The 24,094-nt window shown below is 36.5% G+C and overlaps 2 protein-coding genes across 14 annotated transcripts in view; both read right to left on the minus strand.

Moving 5' to 3' along the window:
- LOC5568854 (cytospin-A) overlaps nucleotides 1–24,094 on the minus strand; it is a 141,239-nt gene that overhangs the window by 34,041 nt on the left and 83,104 nt on the right. The window lies entirely within an intron of this gene.
- On the minus strand, nucleotides 68–12,565 carry LOC110679593. Of its 2 annotated transcripts, none has more exons than XM_021854802.1 (3): nucleotides 11,343–12,565; nucleotides 5,320–6,067; nucleotides 68–519 (listed from the first exon to the last, which is right to left on the minus strand). In XM_021854802.1, exons 1-3 carry the CDS (start codon nucleotides 12,162–12,164, stop codon nucleotides 317–319), a joined length of 1,773 nt encoding a protein of 590 aa, XP_021710494.1. In that variant the 5' UTR covers nucleotides 12,165–12,565; the 3' UTR covers nucleotides 68–316. The 2 variants fall into 2 exon arrangements, with proteins under 2 accessions (XP_021710494.1, XP_021710493.1); XM_021854801.1 differs by having other exon boundaries at nucleotides 68–531.

Consider the following 24,094-nt stretch of genomic DNA (forward strand, 5'->3'; position numbering starts at 1 on the left):
TTTTTTTTACATGTGATAACTTTTAAAGAAGTGATATTATACTCGAAAAAATAAGGAAGTGCAAAACTCCCAATAATATATTTATTAAAAAAATGATCATTCTTGGTTTAAATCATAAAATTAATGATAATAAGAAGGAATAATGTCGTCTCACTCGATTATCGATGGTTAGAGTTTTGGTTTAAGTTATTTTGCTTTATCTGTCACTATAAAAATTCAGATGTCGACACTATTGAAATACGATTCAGAGTCAAATTAAGCAAGTCAAGGTTTCCTAAGCGTTTTACTTTAATTTGGGTCACTGTAACACTTACACCTAGCACACATCAACGCGGTTATCTGGCGGCGGAGCACGACACCACCGGGATGTCACGATTCCTAAACTTATCAACAGCAAGGTAAGTGAAGATAGGCCCAGTATGATACCCGTGGTCACGTCATGCAGCGGCGTCCCCGGAAACGGATGAAGAGTCATCAGGACAAGCTGGGAACAGCAGTTGAGCAGCGAGAACACGGTCACTAGGATGTAGCCTAATTTTAATTGAAGATAATCCATTGCGACATGCTTATACTGCGACGTTTGATACTGAATCTTTGTTGCTAACACGAAGCCTACCTACTGTTAGTTATAACTTGGAATTGGTTTTATTCTTGTTTTATGGAGAAGTCATACAAAATTATTTATAAGAATATTTGATGAACGAAGTTTGAATTCAAGTCAGGAATTACACCTAGCTGGCACGTGTTAGGTACAAACCTACACGCCGAGAACCTGGGATCAAATCCCATCCCCGAGATAGTCACTAAAAATTGCAGTGACGACTTCCTTCGGAAGGGAAGTAAAGCCGTTGGTCCCGAGATGAACTAACCCAGGGCTAAAAATCTCGTTAATAAAAACAGAAAAAAAGGATTCACCTTGGTAAATGATGCGATTCTTGCAACCTCTAAAGACAACGTGAACATACGGTAAGTCGACACTTTTAGCATCGAACCATTCAAATGTTATCTTTTATAATGGTCAGGTAGGAGGAAAAGTATGGGGTTTTAATGTTGATGTACAAGCGTCTATGTCAACACTCACAGTGTCGAACTGTTGATTTTTTGTTAAATCAATTCATTTAAGTGCACCGTTGTCATGATAAAAATACGTTTCATAGTATATTGTACATTTAAAATAAAAGCATGGAACGAGTTCACCAAATTGATCATCTATCCTTGATTGAGTAGCTGTCGCTACTTTAATCAGCACGCTCATTTCACGAGAGCAAAATATCACTCCGGCGACGCGAAACCCAGAACGCGTGCAAACTAAAAACGAGAATAAAAACTCCGGCGACACGACGCAAGAGACGCTAGAGATTTGATGAAATGAAGCCAAAACTCAAACCCTCATGAGCACAAATCTAGAGAACCAGACAACTGCTCAAGCTGAAAACCTGATCGATTGGTTACCACCAGCGAGTGACCATTCGATCAAACCCTCAGCCGATCCGCTGTCCGGCTCTCCAGACCTGTGCTCCCGAAAATCTGAGGCCCGGCTTCGATGCATCTTCATCTGCTTCTTGGGCTTCAACGAAGTACTGCCCAGCAGAACGCTTGCAGAATAAACCGTTTTATTTCCACTATTGACACTTTTTTTTTTCAAAAATTGCACCAGTCGTTTCATTTGTTGCACCACTCAAATCTAATAATTTGCGGAGACGATGAAAACGTGACAGATCAATTTTCAACACATCCGTTCGCGCGCGTTGCCTACTGCGATCTTATTTGTCTAGCAGTCCTTGTTATTTCCAGAAACTTCTCCGACGACTGATTATAATGAATCAAACAGATCGTTATTAATTTTCAAATATAATAAGCAGTTGTAAAACGTACTATAGGAAAATTAGTAAAATTTCGCTGGGAAATGTTATATCAAATGACTACTAATACATGCGAAGATTTTCATTTGCATGGAATAAACGTCGGCCTGAAAATGCCACGTTTATTTGCGTTCTGAGCTGGAAATGCTTTTTAGAATTTTCTCAGATAATAAGGGTGTGTGGAAGAAATTTCTAGGAATTTACTAAAGCTATTTGTTTTATAATTCTTCTTTGTTTTTATTTCGTGCGGAAAAAGTCGTACAAACGTACATACGTCTTGAAATCACCCGAGTGTAGCCGGTGCCTCTGTGGTCGAGAGTTCTCACAGCGAGCGAATAAAATCCGTGAGTTACTGAGTGAGTTCTAGCTCCACGAGTGATTGACCGCGAATCGCCACTATTCCATGCGCTGCTAGAACATTCCGCGTACTTCTAGAACACATTGCGCGGTACACCTTTGCGTGTCGAGTTAGTTATGTTAAAACCGCCCGTTTCATACCCAGAATGTGAAGTAAAGTGAGTAGTGAACAGTTTGGTGTATAGTAAACAAAGTAGTGTAGTGACTAGCAGACCAGTGGTGTTGATTACCTTCATCCGAAATATACAGTGCACCCACCCTGACCGGAGTTGACCACGGTTAACGTGCCAACTGTTCTTTTTATATTTCTTCTGGATTTTTACTCAAAAGTTTCTGATAAATCAAATTGTGAAAAAAATACTAAACAGTCCCTAAAAAGTTGTCTCAATCTCTAAAGTAGTTTCTGAAGAAATATTTTAAAGAAAGCTTTGTTGTATGTCTGGATAAAGACCTTATTAAATCTTTGAATCGTTGAATAACTTCTGAATAAAAAAGAATAACTTCTGAAAGAAATTTAGTAATGACATCTCTCAGGTACTTCTGATAGTATTCTTAAAGAAATTTCATTCATTTCATTCATTCACGAATCTCGAAAGGAAATCTTGAAGCAATCTGAAAAGAAATTCTTGAAAATATCCGGAGCAAAAATTCGAGGATCTCTCCAGGAAATCCTGTCAAGACTCTGTTTGGTTTGCAGGAATAAAAGGAATAAAACAGTAAGTGATATAAAATTGAAGACCTAAATGTTAAACAGATATTCAAATTACTAAAACTGTTATTATTTCGAACAATTTAATCTGATATTCCTCTTTCTGATAGGGACTAGGTAAAAAAATACAATTTTAGAATTACAAGATCGAGTATACCGTAATCCGGGATAACATTGATCAGCGGGGTAATATTGAAAGTCCTCCACGAGCCTCAACGTAAAAAGATAGAATCTACATTTGTCAATAGAACATTTTCAATGCAAGAATGGCGTTTCTCTTCTCATATTCATGAGCTAATGAGAAGTAAGGTTTTTAATGAGCAAGTAAAATGTAGTTGTTACTAAAAATGGTATCGTCGAAAACGATTCCATTGTCAAAACTTTCATAAGTAATGTTCAATTAAGCGAAATCAACGATTTTTTACAAAGAACGCAGAATTTTCCTAGTAAATTGCCTAGCTTTAAGCGTTCAAGGTATTTTTTATTTTAAAACTAGTGGTCCCGGCAAACTTCGTCTTGCCATCAAGTAGGCTGTTGATCGTCCCACACAAAATGACAGTTCCGTTCACGTTCGTTTGTCCGACTTTCCCGGCGAATATCCTGGGATTTTTATACACACAAACACGTCGGAACCCTTGACGAACAAAACTGAGAAAGAATCATTCAAATCCGTTGACCCGTTCTCAAGCCATTTCGTGACATACGAACACCACTCCATTTTTATTTATATAGATAACACAAAATGTAAACGACTTGTAGGAGTTTGGCTTCAGGGGCCATGATTCAAGTAAGTAGCGATATACTCAGTACTACCGAACGTTGTTTATATGGGTGATCAATGTTACCCCATATTAGCTAAATGGAAAAGTAACTAAGGCATTTGATTTCGAGATACAAATTGATATTTTTAGGAAAGAATTATCTTGTGGTACAAAAATGAAAATGTGATGGATATTCTCATCATGAGAAATATAAAATACAACTGTTTCGTGAAAGTAAATCTATCGGAAGCTAAAAAGTAGTACATATTCAGGACACGGTAGAACATTATGCCCGAACTTATGTTTAGTTACAAAGTTGCACTTTTTGATTTCGGAAGATCAATGCTATATTTTTGAAACTGCTATTATACTGGGAGGGTCTTTGTGGGAATCCTTAACCCTCTCTTTCCCAAGACTTTGATCGACTATTTCTTTACGAAAAAAGCGTTTTTATCAAAAGTACTTGAACAAACAATGTTGCAAATTATCCTAAGTTTTCGAATTCGGTAAAAAAGTGTTTGGTTGTTTTTCAATAGTAAATTGATTGTTTATCAATAGTTTTAATATTGAAACAGTTAGTTTATTTTGGATTAATCTGATGAGTATATAAACATATTCTAGTAACCATTACTAAGTATTCATCTAATTCGGGTTGTCTCCAGTTCGTCGAAAACTAGTGGAGCTATGGAGCTACCATGGGAAAGAGAGGGTTAAAGGTATAATAATCTTGACATAATTAGTCTTGAAAGGATTATAATGAGAATCCTGGATGGATTCTGATAAGAATGCTTCTAAAGAAATCCTTAAAAAGTTTCTGATAAGTTCTCTGGAAGGTTTCTAATGTAATCCCCTGAAGGCTGCTAATAAGAATCCTGGAAGGTTTCTGATGAAAAACAGTTTCTGCCCCAGCAACACACATATTATAATTGTGTATTACCAACTAATATATGACCAAAACTAGTCATATATTAGTTGATAATACACAATTATAACATGTGTGTTGTTCGGGTGGTGACAATATTAGAAGGTTTCTGATAGGGTTCTGATGAGAAACCTGGAAATATTCTAATAAGAATCCTGGAAGAATCTCTTTGATATCCCTGTAAGAATTTTGATTAAAATCCTAATTTCAGATGAGAGCATTGCATCTTTGAAGAGAAATCCTTCCTGGTCACCGGTATTCAAATCCTTGTCGATGTATTTGGAGGTGTGACTAATCCCACGCCTTTTAACGGTTGAAAGAAAGTTGATAAATGGCCAAGAATCAGCCACATGCAGTGGGAGATGATTGAGTCGAAAATAAGTCAAAAGTATGCTGAAATTAATTTTGAAGATGATTTTTTTATGGATAAAAATACTATGTCATAGGTGGTCAACAACTCTCAACTTCACATTTTTTTTCAAATAACTGTATCGTAATGAATAAATAAAATATTTATAAAAAAAATTACTTCCTTCTCAAATTATATTGAAACTTATGATACTATTATTTTACTAACGTTGTGTACAAGAATAAAACGAAAACCTTATAGTTAAATAATTAAACTAACAACAATAAATTTAGAGCTGACTAGTAACAATTTTTTTCGGTAGGCTTCGCATATCATCGCACAAAGGATTCAAAGCTTACCTGAGATGTAGTTCCGGTTCGGGAGCCAATCGCAGCGCCGCGACTTGAATCCCAGTATGCCCAGGGCAATCGCCGCAAACCCGGCAAAGATCGACATATCCAGATAGTATTCCCTTCCAATTTTCGACGTGAAATACAGACTGAGACCGGAGTTCATAAATCCGCACAGGATCAGCATCAACGACACGGCACCAATAGTGGCTGAGGCATGAGCAATTTTGTGGAAACTTGCATTATGCCACGACTTGTTTGTAGCAGTGTGATCCGCCGAGGAGGTTGTAGTTTCACCATAAATGCCATTACTACTTTCCCCATTCACCACATTCAGCCGAGGCGTTATAACAGCTGTTGTCCTGGCAGCTGCCTCGCTCTGCTGAAGTTGTTGCTGCTTCTGTATGAGTTCGGCGCGTGCCTGGTGCTGCAGCATGGAATAAGTGGTTGTCGGTTGCATCTGATGATCGTACTGCAGCTTTTGTGGCTTAAATTCGTTGCGTTTCGGTGTGCTGGAGATGATTTTTGGATTGACCATGTCGAGCCGCTGTGGGGAATTTTTCGGCGTAAAATCCTGCCGCTTCGGGGTGCTCAGTAACTCGTGCAGCATCTGAGTGGCCAGAGGATTGGGCTTCTTGGGCGGTGTCGTCGTGGCCACTACAACAGGCGCTGGTGTCGTAGACGACAACAGATTGCGGCGGGATTTTCTTATGCTTTCGCGCATGTAATCCTTTTGGGGCAAAGGTGGTGGCAGTTTCTAAACATATAATGTTCAATCAAATAATGTAAAGCGGAACTACGTTTTGATCGACCAGTACCTATTAGGTTGGAGACTTTCTCGAGTGCATTGAATGACCCATGCTGTTTGATGCGGATTTACAAAAAAAACATGAATAATTGTATCCAGTGTAGATATTAATCAACCGAGCATCGATCTCGTTATCAAATCAAAATGTTAATTCACGCGTTTTCTCACAAGGCATGAGTAGAATTATATCCTTTTTTTCCTATATACCGTAAACGTACCATATTTGACGCGGGTCCAAACTTGACGCATATTCTAATAATTTATTTGAAAACGCATCCGTCAAGTGCGTCAATTTGTTCATTCCTTAGTGAATTTGCTAAATATTTTTAATCAATTTTCGTAAAAATATTGTGCTGTTTTACGGCAGTATCAACAACTACAGTCAGTAATATTCTTTTATTCATTAATTGACGTCAATTTTTTTCTATTTTTAAGGTTTAAGACATATCTTTGTATACAAATCTTGTGCGTCAAGTTAGGCACATGATGTTCCTTATTATTTGCTATTTTGTTCAGCTTGTTATGCTGGATCGAAAATGGATGGAAAAGACATATTTATGGTGCTTGCATTAAAAAAATCCGTCCACAGAACAACCCAATGTAATTATGTAATCACATGTAAAGGATCATCCATAGATTACGTCACGTTTTAAGGAGAGTTGGAGATTCATCGAACCGCAACGATTCATACAAAATATTCGCACTTTTCATACAATAAATGTGGCCAAGATGGAGAGGGGTTTAAAATGGTATAATTTAGCGCGGTTCATGGACGTCCCCTATTGAAGTTTAAATAATTACGTCAGGAGGTGAGGTGTAGGTTCAATGGTTGGTTTAGTACAATTTATACAATAGGGAGTGTCCATGAGATACGAGTCACAAAAACATACCATGTTCTACAACAACCCCGCCCATCCGCCCTACGTCAACTTTTCATATGGAACCTTCAAAAATATTGTATGATTCGTCGCACCTTGCAGAACACCTTCTTCCCCCTAATAACATGACGTACTCAATGGATGACCCCATTTATGATTCTCGATCGTTTTCCCATACTGTCGTTGATAGGCCCATACTGCCTTTGGTTCTACGCATATTTGTCACGCGGTCCATAAAATTTACATAGAACATGGGAAACAATAATGCTTGACTATGGATTGAACTCAATCGCTGGTTTTATTTTCTACACTTTAACTAAACGCACAGCAAAAGTACTACCAGATGTGCGTCATATTAGGCGCATTGAAAAATTGAAGCGTCATATAAGGAACCTAATGTATTCCACAAACAATCATTAAAACATGAAGATAAGAACGATTAATATGTGTTTTACAGATTTTTCCTTAGTTCTATAATAGTTGAGCTAGCATAGCTTCAAATTTCAACAAAATCGGACAGATTTTTACGATTTGACAAATGTTTTAATTTAGAATTTTCTTAACCGCATCAAATATGGTACGTCCACGGTATGCCTTTTTTTCATAAAACAATGTTATACCAAATGTTAATTATGCCGAATGACCTTATGTCGAATGGATTAATGCCAAATGACTCAGACTCCTAAAAATAGGAATCTCCATAAATCGAACAGAAACCAAAAACAAAGAAAAACAAGAACAAAAATAGGCCATACATAAACAAGGAAATCTCGCGTAACTTTCGAAAGGACTTATAAAACAATGAGAGTTGTTTCCCCTCTCACTCTTTTTCGATCAAATACTAAAGTTTTCGGGAAGTTTTTCATAATGGACCGAAAGACTTGGCTAGCGTTTCAAGCTGAAAGCGCAACATAAGACGTTAGAGTGGCTCAGTTATCGATTATTTGTTCATTTTTCTTCAAGTAGTTATTTCGGGTATTGTTCTGAAGATTTTCTTAGCAAATAATGCAGTGATTCGTTCACCGACTTCTCTGGTAATTTTCCTAAGAGATTTTAATTGGTGTCCAAAAATTCAGCTAGGAAGTTTCCAAAGAAACTTTAGAAATTATTGCATATGTCCAAAGATTCTTCATGAAATTTCTCAAGTTGGTCCTCTGTCTTCCAGGAATTCTACAACATTTTCGTACAAGGCTTCTCTAATGATCTAACATTCGGTTATCTAATGATAGCTCCAGGAATTACTCCAGAAATTCGTTTTACAGAGATATCTCGAAAGAAATTCATTTCTCCGAAAATTCAACCAGTTCCAACGGATTTGCTTAGGAATTTCTGTAAAAATACCAATAGGATTTATTCCAAAGATTTCTCCAGGACTTCCTTTAGAAATTCTTATCGAATTTTACCAAGAAATTTCTCAATTAATTTACCCAGAAATTATTTCAGGAGTTTCCATAAGAATTCCTCCAATGAAATTTCTAAATAAAACCTAACCGAAAACAGAGCCTGTGGAGCACAAGGGTCCACTCCACAGTACCATGACCCCACAGTTATGGATCCAATAGTGTGGAGTCCAACCTATAAAATTCAATAAAACGACATGGAAAACGTAAAATTGTAATTTAAAAGCACGAATCGAATCATTTTAAATTGGACCTTCGGTTAGTAAACTGTTTTGAGTGCAACATTTACATAGGATTGCATAAAAATTAAAAATTGTGTCGGTTCCTGAAAACCATATTATGGATCAATTTTCATATTATGGATCAAATTGTGACATATTACGGATCAGTGCGCAAAATCAAGAGATTTTCAACTCAATGTATCTGTATTGCATGGTATGGCGAAAGTTAACAATGTGTCATATATTACTGCAAAAAATAGCAGTGTTAGAGCTGGAAACAAGGGTAAAATGCCCTTTTTATTGTGATACTGCATTGTAGTAACTGAGACATGAACTGTTTCCGCTCCACACCAAGTTTTCCACCCATTTTTGTCTGCTAAAATATGAAATTTACAAACCTTGATGTTTTATTAGTTTTATACTTAGTGCTATTGTCTGAAAATGTCGAATCCAATGCATAAAATAGCAGAAATCTACATTCTTTGGAAGTGATCCATAGCCGTGGTAAACAATCATTTCCTGGTCCATATTATGGATCACTAGTTAGAAGTGCTAATATTCTTTGTTTTGAATAAAAATTCATGTAAATTGTTTTCCAAAGATGAATTCACACTAAATCGAAGCGAACGAGCATAAAACATGCTATAACATTTGAATTTTACCACCTGTGGAAGCTTATGAATGCTGACGACACTTCTTACAGAAAACGACCATATAATGATAGCTGTGTGGTACCAACTAAACATTTGTCAAAAACACCGTTATTTAACGGTTGAATGTTGTGCTTAACATTACAAATGGTAGAAGACAAATAGTATAACATGGGAAAAATATGTTTTTCGTCAACGTTTATGTTTTGAGCGAGTTATCCGATGTTGAACGCCAAAGTGATCCGTCACTGTGGGTGATCCGTAACTGTGTGGGCATGGTACATATTGTGTTACTCGGTGTCAATGGTGTAGGTGACCTTGTGTTTTTTCCAAGATAATCGGCTGCCCTTCTTCTGTCTCAAGTCTGAGGCTAAATAATGGTGAATATGTCGTTATTTAATTAATAAATTATCACATATATGGTTTCGCAATAAGCGTTGTACACAGTACATTCTGTGCTTTTTCGCTTTTAGCGACTTTCAATAGATACCGATGATTTTTTTCGCTGCTGGTGTTTTTCGTGCTGAGATTGCAAAAAGCTTAACACTGCCTATTTTGGGTAATGAATACGGTTAGGATAGCTCAGATCAATCTTTCACATAAAAAACAGCAACGGTCAATCATTGCAGACTAATACAAAATGGTACAGCCCAAGTGGCGCTAGTTCCAGACTCTTAGTTTCGTAAAAGAAATTTCTATCTAGGACACCTTGTGGACCCAGTTTTTGCTGCTTTCTGTATACTTGAAATAGAAAACTCGGTTTATTTATTACATAATCAAACATCCCCAACAGATGATTTGAAACGAGTTGTCGTACGTTACGTCACAGGAAGCTTTCCGTTGATTTTAGGTAGTGATGCCAATGACCATCACATCATCTGGGACAGCTCAGACATTTAATTTGAGATACGCCAGTCTGAATACTTAACTAGTACAGATCTTGGATTGCTTATGCTTACTATAGGCAATCGCCGAACTTCCATGGTATCTGATAGAGAAGAAGCGCTTTGCGTTTAGGAATTTTCGGTCAACAAGCTTGGAACTGTCTATTGAATTGATTGCGACCATTTTTTTTTAATATTCTCCGTCCATTAGAAAACCAAGTAATATGAATTATTCCGTTGATACTACAACATCCTATAGTATGGATGCTTTTGAAAAATCTTGTCCTCTGTGGTCTGTGAAGACTACAGGAACTCTATGATGGAATTATCGCATGTTGAACTCAAATTGAGGAACTAAATTCAGTCGGCTCTATAAACCCTGTGTCAATACCTAACCATTCTTACATTGCTGAGAATGAATTGGCTGATGAGTTAGCTCCAAATTGAGCATCGCATGACTTTATTAGCTATTCTAATTTCTAAGTGCTGGATGAAGCTTCAGATCAATTCTTGAGCGGCAAACCAACACAAACTTTACAGGAGTTGTTTGGAGTCTTGCCGTCAAACAAAATTGGTTGGTTAAAGCGTTGACCGGCCACTGCCGACTCAACTATCGCATGGAAAATAGTCAGCGTGCTGTTTCTTATACATATGCGTAATAGTTGTGAATCCTATTATGGGACTTCGCATCATAACGAACATATCAGAACTGTACCGTTGTTGTGTAACTGCGGTTCCAATAACTTCATAATCACTTATTATGTATGTGAAACTGATTTCAGAAACCTGAATCTTGAGGACATTCTGTTATTCATAACCCACTGTGAACATCATTATAACTTATTGTTTTCCTATTATGTTTTTACAATTTTCAACAGATCTTCTAAATTGTTTTCAGCAACAGATTACTTAACAATTGTTTGTAACGTTATTGGGCCTTAATTTTTCTCGAGTAAACCCTAAATTAGTGATGATCGGATAATCACAGCGCTTCCTAGTGGCAAAGATCTAAAATCATTTAATTTCAGCGTTCATTTGTCCCATTTTTTAAAGCAGACTTCAAATTCGTTGAGCATTTTTAGTGTAAGGACCTAATGTATGTATGTATCCACTCGAATAAAGCCCAACTTATAAGCACCGGTAGCTTGGTCGATCAAGATCAATTATGTTGAAAACCATGGCTGAACTTACTTTGCTTTCTTCTACTTCGGCTTCTTCGTTGAGACACGTTTCATCGTCATCTTCTGTGGGTATAACTGCGTAGCGGTGGGCTCTTCCGTTGTGCATTTGGATAATTTCGTGGTTTGGATCGACGAGTTCCTCATCCGCTTCGGTGGGGACCACCTCGTATCGTTGATTACTTTTTTGGTCGTACAATATGAACGATTTGCTACCAAAGTCCGAGGAGAATGCATTCTTCAGACGGTTCTGTGTGGTGACCTTGGGTGGCGAAGACAGAGGAGGTAGGCTACAGAACTGATCCGAGAGGTTTGCTGTTTCCTCATTTAGTTCCGATGTGCTACAGAAGCGATCGAGGTTCTCCTGACTCTTGACTATCCTGGTGGTTGACGCTGTTATTAAAGACTGTTCTATCGGAAGAACTGCGTACCTTCCTTTGTCGTTGGTTGGTATTTCCTCAACCGGAACCAAAGCATAACGTCCAATGGTGGAGTGTTTGTTGCTGCTCAATGAATTATCCAACGCTGATGCAACGGATCCATAGCGAGTGCCCGATATAGAAGTATTTGAAGAGTACTGATCAATCAATCGGGCTCCTCCAGGTTTTGGTCCGGGCAACGGGGGCAATACGTTTCTTCGATCCGATCCATGACATGAAAAGGTATTTTGTCTGACTAACGATGAACTTATCCGATTATACGAACGCGTTAATTCACTTCGCTGGATTTTTGCCGGTGAATTGTAAGCACTTTTGGATCCATTTTGACTGGATTTTGGTGGAATAAACTCACTTTGCTGGCAGAAGGCCGGATTTGTGTAATTATGACGGGACATCACTACTTAGAAATCTACAAGCACAGTCATTTGAAACAACACTACTAATAGTCCTTAATCCTAGCAAAAACTATACTTTTTCCGTTGCACCGCCCTACGAACTGAACTAGACAACGGCTCGATTGCATCTGCGCGACCGTTTCAAACCGAAAATTTCAGTCTCCCCTGGAGGAAATTTCGCGCACAAACACGACAAACTTCCGAGCATCGGTAGCCTTTTCTTCCTCTCTGTTTGACGAGGGGGAAAAGTCCGTTACAACTCGTCGCTTTGGAAAAGACATATTTTAGGGTAGACTGGTACGAAACGGACCTGTGTTTTAAGATAGCTTGAATTGAGAAATCTTAAATTGTTTTCTGTTACAGTAGCTTACGCAACAAGGTGCAGAATAATGATTTTACAGCACGAGTCGTAAATTTCTCCTACAAAAAGTTCCGAGTTGGATAATTACGACGAATGTTATAATAATCGAATTCCTCCCCGAGTTGCATAGGTACATTTTTGCAATTTCTTTAGATGCTTTATGAGGATATCAGAAATTATATCGGCCTAAAACATATTTTTTGCGATTACGTTGCTAATCAATCTACGAATCTACTTTTCATTTATAAGATGCACTACATAATGGCCTACTTTTCCTACCAAAAACAAACTATACCGAAAAGTGCAACTTTTCAGTACTGTTTGGGAGGCGTCAGCCAAATATCACAGTCTATTCTGCCGTAGCATCTGATACAAGACTGGTAATATTGTCGGCGCGATAAAAAGTTAGAATAAGTTTCTCGTCGAAATTAGCTTTTTCTCAAAATCTATGCGAGATACCTAACTTCGGAAGTGGTGCATTCGATGTGCATCTGGATGCGCTTTGATACGCCCTGCTTCCGAAACAGGGTATCTTGCACCGTGAAAAATCCATTTTAGGCGAACTGCATTTTCCGACCGATCTGACAATACTTGTTTGGTAATGGATCGTCCAGCATTCGTAGAGGTGGCAGCATAACCCGCTACTGTACGTACCTGTTCTGTCCTCCAATAGTGAACCAACTCCAACCTGTTACTGCTATGTCGCAGCCTATGCGATTGAATAATACTGAAATGATACTACACGTGAATGTACGCCCACGCGGATGTTTCTGTTGGAATGTTTGTTTGTGCTTTTGGAAATGATCGTTCTATAATCACCTTGAGGTGATTTTTTGCAATAGCAAAAAATCGTTGCAAACTCGGCGAGCCTCGTTCTATAAATGTACAACTTGTGCTGAAAAAATCATCATTTTGCAATTTGTTGCATAAATAACTATTTGCTACTCTAAATTTTTTTATACAATGAGTTCAAATGATTTCAGTTAAAATAAATACTTGGAAACACAGACGAAATTAATGTTGATACATACTGTCTCAGAAAAAAAGAACATAGCTTTGACGTAGAATGACTCAATTGTAGTCAGATCTTGCACCATGTTCCCCTACATGCTTAGTTAGTAATGCTGCTTACGGACGATTCCTGCAAAAGGGAACACATTGCGTGCGCGCGAGCATAGCACGAGTCACTTAATAACTAAAAGGTAAAAAAGGAAGGAAGGAAGAATGTGGTGGAAAACGGAATACGATAAACACACAGGATAACGACGGGCGCAGGAACAGAGGGTGTTTGAATTCAGCTGCGGATTGTAGATTCGGCATAGGTTTTGAGACGAAGGCAGAGCAAACTAGTGTATTATTGTAAAGCAATACATAAGTACACTCCCGTGCATAAGTTTGGGATCACCCCCTTAAAAACATGCAAAAGTGTTCTGGCCATATCTCTGTGATTACACGTCCAATTGAAACTCTCTAAGCCGCATTCGGAAGGCAAAGAGTTATTCTTACTTCGTATGTATTTTTCCAAAAACATTCTTTGAACTTTGTATACTAAATTTGTACTTGAAGTTGTGACATTTTTCAAAAAACACACTGAAAAATCATATCTAATTTCCTCAGCATTGGATCGACCAAAATTTTAAAACAAGGTGTCATTAGAATTGTAATCATATATACTTTAAAGCGCACTCATGAAATTTTGGCGTAAAAATCTGAAAAGTATTCAAAATCAATAAAACAGTCAGTCAAGTCATCGTGCAAAAGTTTGGATTCACCTGAACTTACTTAAATCTGTGAAATCTCAGACCAATCATGTACGCGCCATTATTTGCGCTCAAAAAAGCTTTAAACTATTAAAATCGGTTGAAAAATGGCCGAGATATTGAAAAAAATTATGTGCGTGTGGATCAGGTGAACCCAAACGTTTGCACGATTTGCATCATACTGAGAGGTGAACCCAAACTTTTGCACGATGACTTGACTGACTGTTTCATTGATTTTGAATACTTTCCAGATTTTTCCGCCAAAATTTCGTGGGGTCTCTTCAAGGAATATAAGATTACGATTCTAATGACACTTTGATTTGAAGTTTTGATCGACCCAATGCTGAGGAAAATAGATATGATTTTTTAGAGTGTTTTTTGAAAAATGTAACAACTTTAATTAAAAATTTAGCATAAAAAAATTAAAAAATGTTTTTGGAAAAATACATGCGAAGTAAGAGTGATGGAAAGTGGCGAACACTTCTTCTGAACTGGAACAAAAACAAAACCAAACGCTCCCGAGCGTCAGAGCGCTGGTTTACTCGCAACTGTCGGCTCCCGAGTAACTGAAGCTAAAAGTGATTCGCGAACGTGTTCGGAGCTGTTCAGAGTCATATTGTGCTTTTGGGAAAAAGCTGCTTCCCCTCCAAGATTTAAGGTTTTCAAGGGCTTTTGACTACAAACTAGTAGTTTACTGTCGATATGATGGTTATATAATTAATTTGTCTGTCAAAACCATAATAAATCACACTTTGCTCGGTTACTCGCGAGTAAACGCTCCCGAGCTTGTTGCTACTTCTTTTGACATGTTCTCCCGAGCAGACGGGTGCGGACTTACTCACACCTAGCCAGTTCCCGAGTCTGTGATGTTTGTTATGCGTTGGTATTCACTCATGAGCTGCATCGTGATGCGAACTTTTCCAGCACTGGTAAGAATAACTCTTTGCCTTTCGAATGCGGCTTAACCCTCTAATACCCAACCCCGCCTTTAGACGGGGTACACTTTAGAATTTTGTGTATTTTTTCGTAGCTCGGAAATCAAAATGATTTTATTTTTGGCTTATACCTTGACTCATAACACGCATATAAGAAAAGTTTTTTTATGACTTTTGAAACTATTTTGTATTTTTAGAAATTGTTTGAAAAATTGCATTCTTATATAACCTAAAAATGCCTGAGCTTCATTTAACGTGTAATATAAAAACCGTACCTTTTATATTTTTCTACGATTAACCTATCACAAACGAAGAGCCTGGTGGTATTAAAATAATTTCAAACCTGTTTTTCCGTTAGTTACACGGAAAATAAAATACGCTACGAAAAAAAAAATAAAAATTTAATATTTTTAAAAATACCGTAACAATTAAAATTTTTATTATTTCCAAAAATCAACAACTAGAAAAGGCTTCAAGAAAAAATGAAAAAAGCTAGGGATGTTCAAAAATAAAAATTATAAAAATCAAAAACCAAAATTTAAAAAATTGTGAATAAAAATAAATAAATTCCCAAAACGTGTTTAGAACGATTTTAGATAACGAAAAATAATACTTAAATCGAAAATAAAAATTTGAGTATTATAGGGTTAAAGAGTTTCAATTGGACGTGTAATCACAGAGACATGGACAGAACACTTTTGTATGTTTTTGAGGGGGTGAACCCAAACTTTTGCACGGTAGTGTATGTATACGGTTATATCTGTAGGGGTCTAGCGAAGGATATCGTGAAGTAAAAGAAACGCATATTAAAGTGGCACGCGCCAACCATACAGCAGCGAACGGAAATTCACAACAAAGAAGAGAGGCCACTGATAATGTTAAGAAACATGCAAAAAAAATCGAAAGCAACGGTTTCATATCGCAATGTCATCAATTGATTTGAATAAGATCATTATGGTTATCAATCTAATTTGTATTGGTAAAATTTGATAAAGATAAGATATCATTGCACATTGGTCCACGGAACGAAATTAAGTGGAAAAAATTAATAACTTGAAAAATATAAGAGATAGGGTTTTGGTGTCTTCTGAACATTTGTTTGTCTGGTCAAGGTCGCGTTATATGCAAAAGTGTCCTAAGCGCCAAATTTCATAGCTTTCGAAATTCGCTCTCAAACTTTTTTATTTTAAAAAATAGCGCAATTTTTTTCTATATCTGATAGTTTTAGAGATATAGGTCACTTTAGAACTTTATGGTCAAAAATCGGTTTTTCCTCAATACTAACGAAAATATCAATTTTCAGGCCTATTATGTTCTGAAGAGTTTTAGATATGAGCAAAATACACATTTTCTCTGAAGACGTCATACCTCTAAAATTTTCATATTAAAAGAGCGTTTTTGTAGTTTTTTCACCCACTTTTCCAAGCGTAACATTTCGAAATGGCGTCGAAGGATACAAACTCTGGTGGAATTAAATGGTGTTGTACTCAATTCGGTTTTTATCTACTTAGTAAAAATTAGTTCAAAGCTACTAAAAATAAATATATGTACCCCGCTTAAGGTGATTATAAAACGAAGCCAAACTTAGAATTTTCAAGTGCACAAGACAGGAGAATCTGACAACAATTCGCGTTGAAAATCAATCAAATTACTTCCTTGCTGGTGGTGGCCAGCAATGGAATAAATTTTCAACGTACATAGAGCGCTGTTTGGCTCTCAAGTCTTGTGCTCTTGAAAATTTGTATTGGTAATATTTAATAAAGATAAGATATCATTGTATATTTTTAGCCGTTATTACGCACAACGAAAAAAGGACAAAAACGACACGTGATCATAATAGAGCTTCTTTTCTAATTTGAGAATAGTTTCAAAATCCAAAAGAAAAAAGAGGGTTTAACAAACACAATTTTACAGAGTAACAACGTGCAATTGATACTCTAACGCTCTATAAAACGTTTCATAATTTTCTAAAACAAAATAAATAGGGGATGGTATACAAATTATGTCACACTAAAATTCCACTTCTTCGTTCACTTTTTCATAACATATTATGACGAAGAGATAGAGGGCGGAACACAAAAGATTGGCGTTTTCCATAGTAATCTTCATATAAACTTCAAATGGCGTGTGCACAGTCATATTTCTTCCGAATCATTTTAAACTTCGGGAGGATGCTATTTACTATAATAAGGATCGTTTAAGCATAGGGGAGCTAAAATTTTGAATTGACATTGTCCCATATTTCCCTTGGAATACATAGCAAACTTAGTGGAATCATATAGAGGAAGGATATAGCTTTCATTTAAAGTTTAAAAAAATTGGTGGCCATTTTGAATTTGGTCGCCATTTTGAATTTTGTTCGAAAATTTGGGTTTTCACCATTAGCGCACCGCTAATTTTTAAGTAGTAAAATGAGTTTTCACCTTGTTAGCTCTTAACATGTTGAATTTGAATGCTACATTTACACTTACTCTTCGACTTGTTCTTCTTTTTTTCTGACGTTACGTCCCTACTGGAACAGAGCCAGCCCCTCAGCTTAACTAGCTTCAAAAACAAATTATCATGTGGGATTTTTTAACGCTTATTTGCTACCTGAATGATTGTTATGCATATCTTCGAGTCAAAAAAATAGAATTTATTCTTTCATTTATTTGGTCTTAAACCATTGATAGAAACGAACAATCAGTTGAACAGTTTAGATATGATAAGAAATAAAGAATCTGATTTTTTCATGATGAGCGCTGATATAGTAAAAATATATTCAACTACTAAAAACTAAGATGGCGTCGAAATCCAAGATGGCCGCCAGATTTTCCAAACTCAAAATGATACACCAGAGTTTCGGCATTACGTACACATTAGAACAAAGCCTGCTTCTCATCTTTCAATTTTGCTATTTTTCACAGACATGTTTGGCAGTAGTAAAAACGATACTCCATGGTTCAGAAAATCAAGGATTTTTTTGCCTAAAAATTTAAGATTTCCATTCTTAATTAATGTACTTTTGGCAATGTTTTACGTTAAAACTATAGATATTACCACAAGACTTACTAATGTCCCAACGCGCAAATTATAAACATCATTCAATGACAAAAAAATGCATATGGCAAAAACAAGTTTTTTTTTATTGGACGGATTTTATTCATCAAATTTATTTATTCATTATTACTGAATTTAAAGATATGTCGAAGAATTATTCTGTTATTAAAAATAGCATTATAAAAGAAAATTCCTATTCAATAACCTGTATTTATAACTAATAAAGCTAAGTATCAAGCTCTGTTTCGGTAGGGACGTAAAGTCAGGAAAATGAAGAATAATAAGAAGAAGGGCCCACATAGCCGTAACGGTAAACGCGCAGCTATTCAGCATGACCATGCTGAGGGTCGTGAGTTCGAATCCCGCTGGTCGAGGATCTTTTCGTAAAGGAAATTTTCTAGATTCCCAGGGCATAGCGTATCTTCGTACCTGCCACACGACTATACACATGCAAAAATGGTCAATCGGCATAGAAAGCTCTCAGTTAATAACTGTGGAAGTGCTCATAAGAACACTAATCTGAGAAGCAGGCTTTGTCCCAGTTGGGACGTAACGCCAGAAAGAAGAAGAAGAAGAAGAAGACGAAGAAGAAGAGTATACGCAACCTTAATTTTATAGGTAGCCTCTAAATTCGACATGCTGAGTGCTATCAAGGTGAAAAATTTATTCTACTACTTAAAATCAATTTGATTTGAGAATTCAAAACGAGCGGTACGCTAATGGTGAAAAAACGATTTTTCTAACAAAATTCAAGCAGTTGTAGAGTTTTGTACGACGAAACTCAGTCCAAACCACGAACAGTAAATAGGGACATAAAATTTGTCCCAATTACAGAATTCATCCGTAGAGACATTGTTGCGATCAAAGTAGAGGTGCCAACTATCCGGGAAAAAACAGAGGTATGTGTTGCTTCTGCTTACTTTCCTGGAGATGTTGAAGATGTGCCCAATGAGAATATATACCGAGGTGAGGAAGAAGACATATAGTGTGCGTGACATCCGTGTACGGTGCAAAATGTTTCACGACTACAAGCAAACGGGCTTCCAAAAGAACCCGTGTAAATTAGTGACGTAGTTATTTTTGTTTACGTTTTCTCTCTTTACTAATACATAGCCCTTGCTTCTTCTTCCACACCTTAGTATATATTCTCATTGAGATGTGCCTCCATGTTCTGTCGTTCATTTTGTCAACTACCGTAAAATGGGGTGTTAAGGGATGAAAAAAAAATTCTACTTAAATTTCGAGCAACTGAAGTATGTCAGTAATTGAACATAATACAGTCCTACCATTCTCCCGGCGTGTATATCAAAAGCCAATGAAGACGATTCTATGGCAGATTTCTGAGAAAATCATAAAAATGTGTGATTTTTGACGAAAATGCAAAATGGGGTGTTAAGGATTTTGAGGATTGTAAATAAAACTATATGTTGCCAACAGCAAAAAAATATTATTTTGCTCAATATCGTTCATGTGTCCCTTCCACTCCAAAGGTTTTTTTTTTTTCAATCTAAAGATGATATTACTTCAATATAATTCAATTTGGAACTCCTGAAAACGTTAAGCGTTTTATTTTAACTGCTAAATCTCTCATACATATCAATTCTATTTTCAAGCAAGCTATCAGTGCATCGCACAACTGTCTTGAAAAGATTTTTAAACTTATATGCAGTATTCGTATCCAGGAACAGTGCAGAGCAATCATGTCATGACTTGACAAAAGAAGGATAATTTCAACATGATTTGAGTTTGAATAGGGCAAGTGTCCAATTTGCCTTTTAAATAAAGCACCACATCAAATAACGGATTTGCATGTACCACTCAGTGGCATGATCGGAAAAAAATCCTAAAATATACTCAATGCTCGACAACACTTAACACATGCCCACGAAGCCTAAGAAGTTTTCCAAAAAGAGCTCGGATAGAACCTAATATTATTTTTTGCAATTTATCATAGTAATTGGCTGTTTTTCATCACGCCAATCTGTCATGAAACGGCCTACTTTCCTGCACTGAAGTATACAGTGCGGAAATAGTCATTACGCAACTGAAACCTATGCTGCAATGATTCATTACGCAACGTTTTATCATTACGCAACTGTTTTGAGTTGCGTAATTAATCATTGCACAACAATTGTTCAGAAATTGTAAAATGATGGTGAATGCATTCCGATATAATTTCTGATACCCTCAAGTGGTCTTTCACGAAATTGCAAAAAATGTTGTACGTAACTCGTTGCAGAACTCGATTTTACAGCACTCGTCGTAATTGCCCTACTCGGAAAGCCTCGTAGGATAAATTTACGACTCGTGCTGTAAAATCATCATTCTGCAACTTGTTCCGTAAACTACTAATTGTTAATCTTGGACCTAGGTAGTGCTTAAAAGATAGCTCCAAACCCATCTTAAATAAGATAATCATTCCTATTTCCATACTTTTCACCAGTGTGCTGGAACAACTTTTGAAAATATTATCATGAACACCCCAGATTCACATAAATCAATTTTCATCTAAATTTTCCTACCAATTTTAACAAATTTTGAGATAAGTCAATTTTGGTAATATTCAGTGACTTACGAAAAAGATCCCTTAACTTTACATTGCAGGTTAACTTCACGGAACAATCCAAAACTATACTGAAAAATATTACGGCATAAATCTGAAGAGTTTAGTAACTTAGAAAAGTTAGAAAAGATAATCCCTTAACACCCCATATATTTTCAAAACGAGACTTTTTAATAATAGTTCCTAAAAATCGAAACCCAGATATAATTTCAAGAAGTTTTTGTTTCTACTATGATCTCAATTAAATTTACTTGTCTTCTACGTCACTCGCGAATTTTTTAAAATATATTTCATGGTTTGGTAGATAAATGTATTTAGCCTATTAAATTCGAACCAAAATGTTCTGAAACGTTTTCAATATCTAGAAACCACAATACTTAATAATAATAGACAGCTCCTATTACATAATGCTATTCACAATCCTCCGATTAAATTGAGCATTTCAGATGACTTATATATCGACTTTCAACGTTTCTGTGATTTGTCGAACTTGATTGAGAAGTTCAATCCCTTAAAACCCCACGTGTCCTTAACACCCCATTTTACGGCACTGTAAGAAAATTAATGCACAATTTATAATAGGGTGCGTTGCAAATGCCCATCATACAATTTGGAGCAGCAACGATATTAATAAAAGAAGAGAAACAACATAAAAACAGACATAGAAAACAGACTACCCAAAAAATAAGTTCTTTTTACTCAAATTTGGGTAAACTGCATTTAGTTTTTACCCACGGTTGGGTTGTTTTGCCTCTCTCGCAACAGCAATGTTGTCAAAAACAGAGAGAGACGCACCGACCCAGCGTCGAAGTTTAATGGAATAAGCCAAATTTGGGTTCTTTCGAGTTTACCTAACGTTGAGTTGTTTTAACCCATCACGGAGACTTCAAAAGCTAACGCTGGGTAGATTTTTTTTGCACTGGATTGTTTTTTTTTTTGCCGTTGTCAAATGAAAACAACCTAACGATAGGTATATATCGGTTAACCCAAATTTGGGTTATCCCACGGAAGAGCCGTATTGCGGCAAAAGAAGTCAAAGTTGGGTTGATTTGCGGCTCCGTGTATGTAATAGAGGGAATTATCCTACTTTTGTAAACTCTATCCGACAAGAGGTTCTGTGAAGATTGTGAACTGGCATGTTTCTGATGAAGAATCATTGTCAGATCATAAACAAATCTTGCTCGAATTTAAAGCTGGATCAGAAAAAAACAGAAAGCTTTAGAAACCCAAAGAAAACCAATGGGGATCTCTATGGTTTTCATTTAAGGAATAAGAATTCGTATAACGGTGAACAGTTCACGACTGTTTCACAACTGGAAAATGCCTCTAATGGGATCATTGACCAAATGGTCTCATCTTAGGGGCGATCCATTAATTACGTAAGACTATTTTGACGGTTCTTAGAACCGTCTTTGTTTTAATTTGTTTTAATTCTAATGCTCTGAACACTTCATTGCTTGTAAATTTGCTTTCTGGACGATAGAGAATCGTTACACGCGCAACACATGTAAGGTTTTCATACAGTGTGTGTACCTTACATTACACTGCGGAACACGTTTTTGTCTCAAGCACAAAAATACCGCTTTTTACTCAATTAAGGATTGCTGAATCAATTGCCGTTTTTAAAAATATCATAGCATGTCTAGTTTTTGAGATATTGACTGTTGAAAATGCAAAATTTCACTATTTTAGCCAACTTGCATGCAAGATTGCCAGCTTGTATGGCAATTTATTTGCATAATTTGTCACAGAATTAAAATTTCATGTGTAAAATAATACTTATCATCAAAGTTCATAATACTTTCGATGGTTAAAAGTTATTTTGTGCTGGTTTAGAAAAGTATTGTATTTTGCCATATAAGACAAACGAAGAATTTTATATGGAGACTACAAGCATGTTTAAAAAATCGATTTAATCTAAATTTTATCGTGCAATTTCAAGTAAATTATACATAAGTTCAAAGTTTAAGTCCTATTTTACATGTTTGGTGGATTATATTATTAAAAAGTTAATAAATCACACTTAAAATCTTATGTAAACATCAATAAACCAAGTGTTTTTTACAACTTTGGCGACATGTAGCTAAAAATTGTGACGTGCTGGAATATTTCTTAGAATAGCATCAGACTCAGCGACCCAAAATCTAATAGAGACACATAATTTGATCCTTGAGACACGCAAATATGTCATTTTTGTTACGCTGTGTTATCTGTATCAGAAAGGCCTTCCTTAGCCGAGTGGTTAGAGTCCACGGCTACAAAGCAAAGCCACGCTGAAGGTGTCTAGGTTCGATTCCCGGTCGGTCCAGGATCTTTTCGTAATGGAAATTTCATTGACTACCTACCATACGATATACGAATGCGAAAATGGCAACGTTGACAAGGAAAGCTCTCAGTGTATTACTGTGAAAGTGCTCATTGAACACTAAACTGTGAAGCAGGCTCTGTCCCAGTGAGGACGTTCTGACAAGAAGAAGAAGAAGAAGAAGAAGAAGAAGAAGAAGAAGATTATGTGTATCAAAACCATGCTTCAGAACTGCAGAGACCACATGCCTAAAATATAGGAACTAAAATAATAGAAAAGAGAACAATTAGGAACCACGAAATATTCAGAGAATTTTTTACAAAGGACTTTTATCAACATCAAAGAATCTGGCCAGATTTTTCTTTGAGGATACCATTGAACATTTCTACGAACACTCCTCGTAACATCATGCCTAATATTAAACACTCAAAGTATTTTTTCATTATTCTTTTCAGATTTCATTAGTACCGTAATCCGGGGTAACATTGATTAGATTTAGTATCACGAAAGTCGCCAAAGCTGGACGTACGATGGGCGGGACACGTTGTGAGAATGCCGGACAACAATCCCGCAAAAATGGTGTTCAACTCAAATCCGGCCGGTACAAGATGAAGGGGAGCGCAACGAGCTAGGTGGTTTGATCAAGTGGAGCAGGATCTTGGAAGTGTGGGGCGATCGAGGAATTGGAGGTTAGCAGCCATGGTCCGAGTTAGTTGGCGTAACATTGTGGCGCAGGTCATGTCTTGAAGGACGTAGAGCCAGCAAAACACAAAAACACATTGATTAGATTTTTACAAATTTCTAAAAAATATCTTTTGAGAATACAAAGAGAGAAGCAAATTGTGAAAATTTCATTAAGTTTTGATCATGTTTCAATTCTCTGGGATTTTTTGTATATTCGTATAAAACAAGAGTTTGGAAATTTCACAGCCCATTTTCTCAATGCCTACTTTTTACAGATGGGACT

This window comes from Aedes aegypti, chromosome 3, assembly GCF_002204515.2.
Source record: "Aedes aegypti strain LVP_AGWG chromosome 3, AaegL5.0 Primary Assembly, whole genome shotgun sequence".
Classification (NCBI taxonomy): Eukaryota; Metazoa; Arthropoda; class Insecta; order Diptera; family Culicidae; genus Aedes; species Aedes aegypti.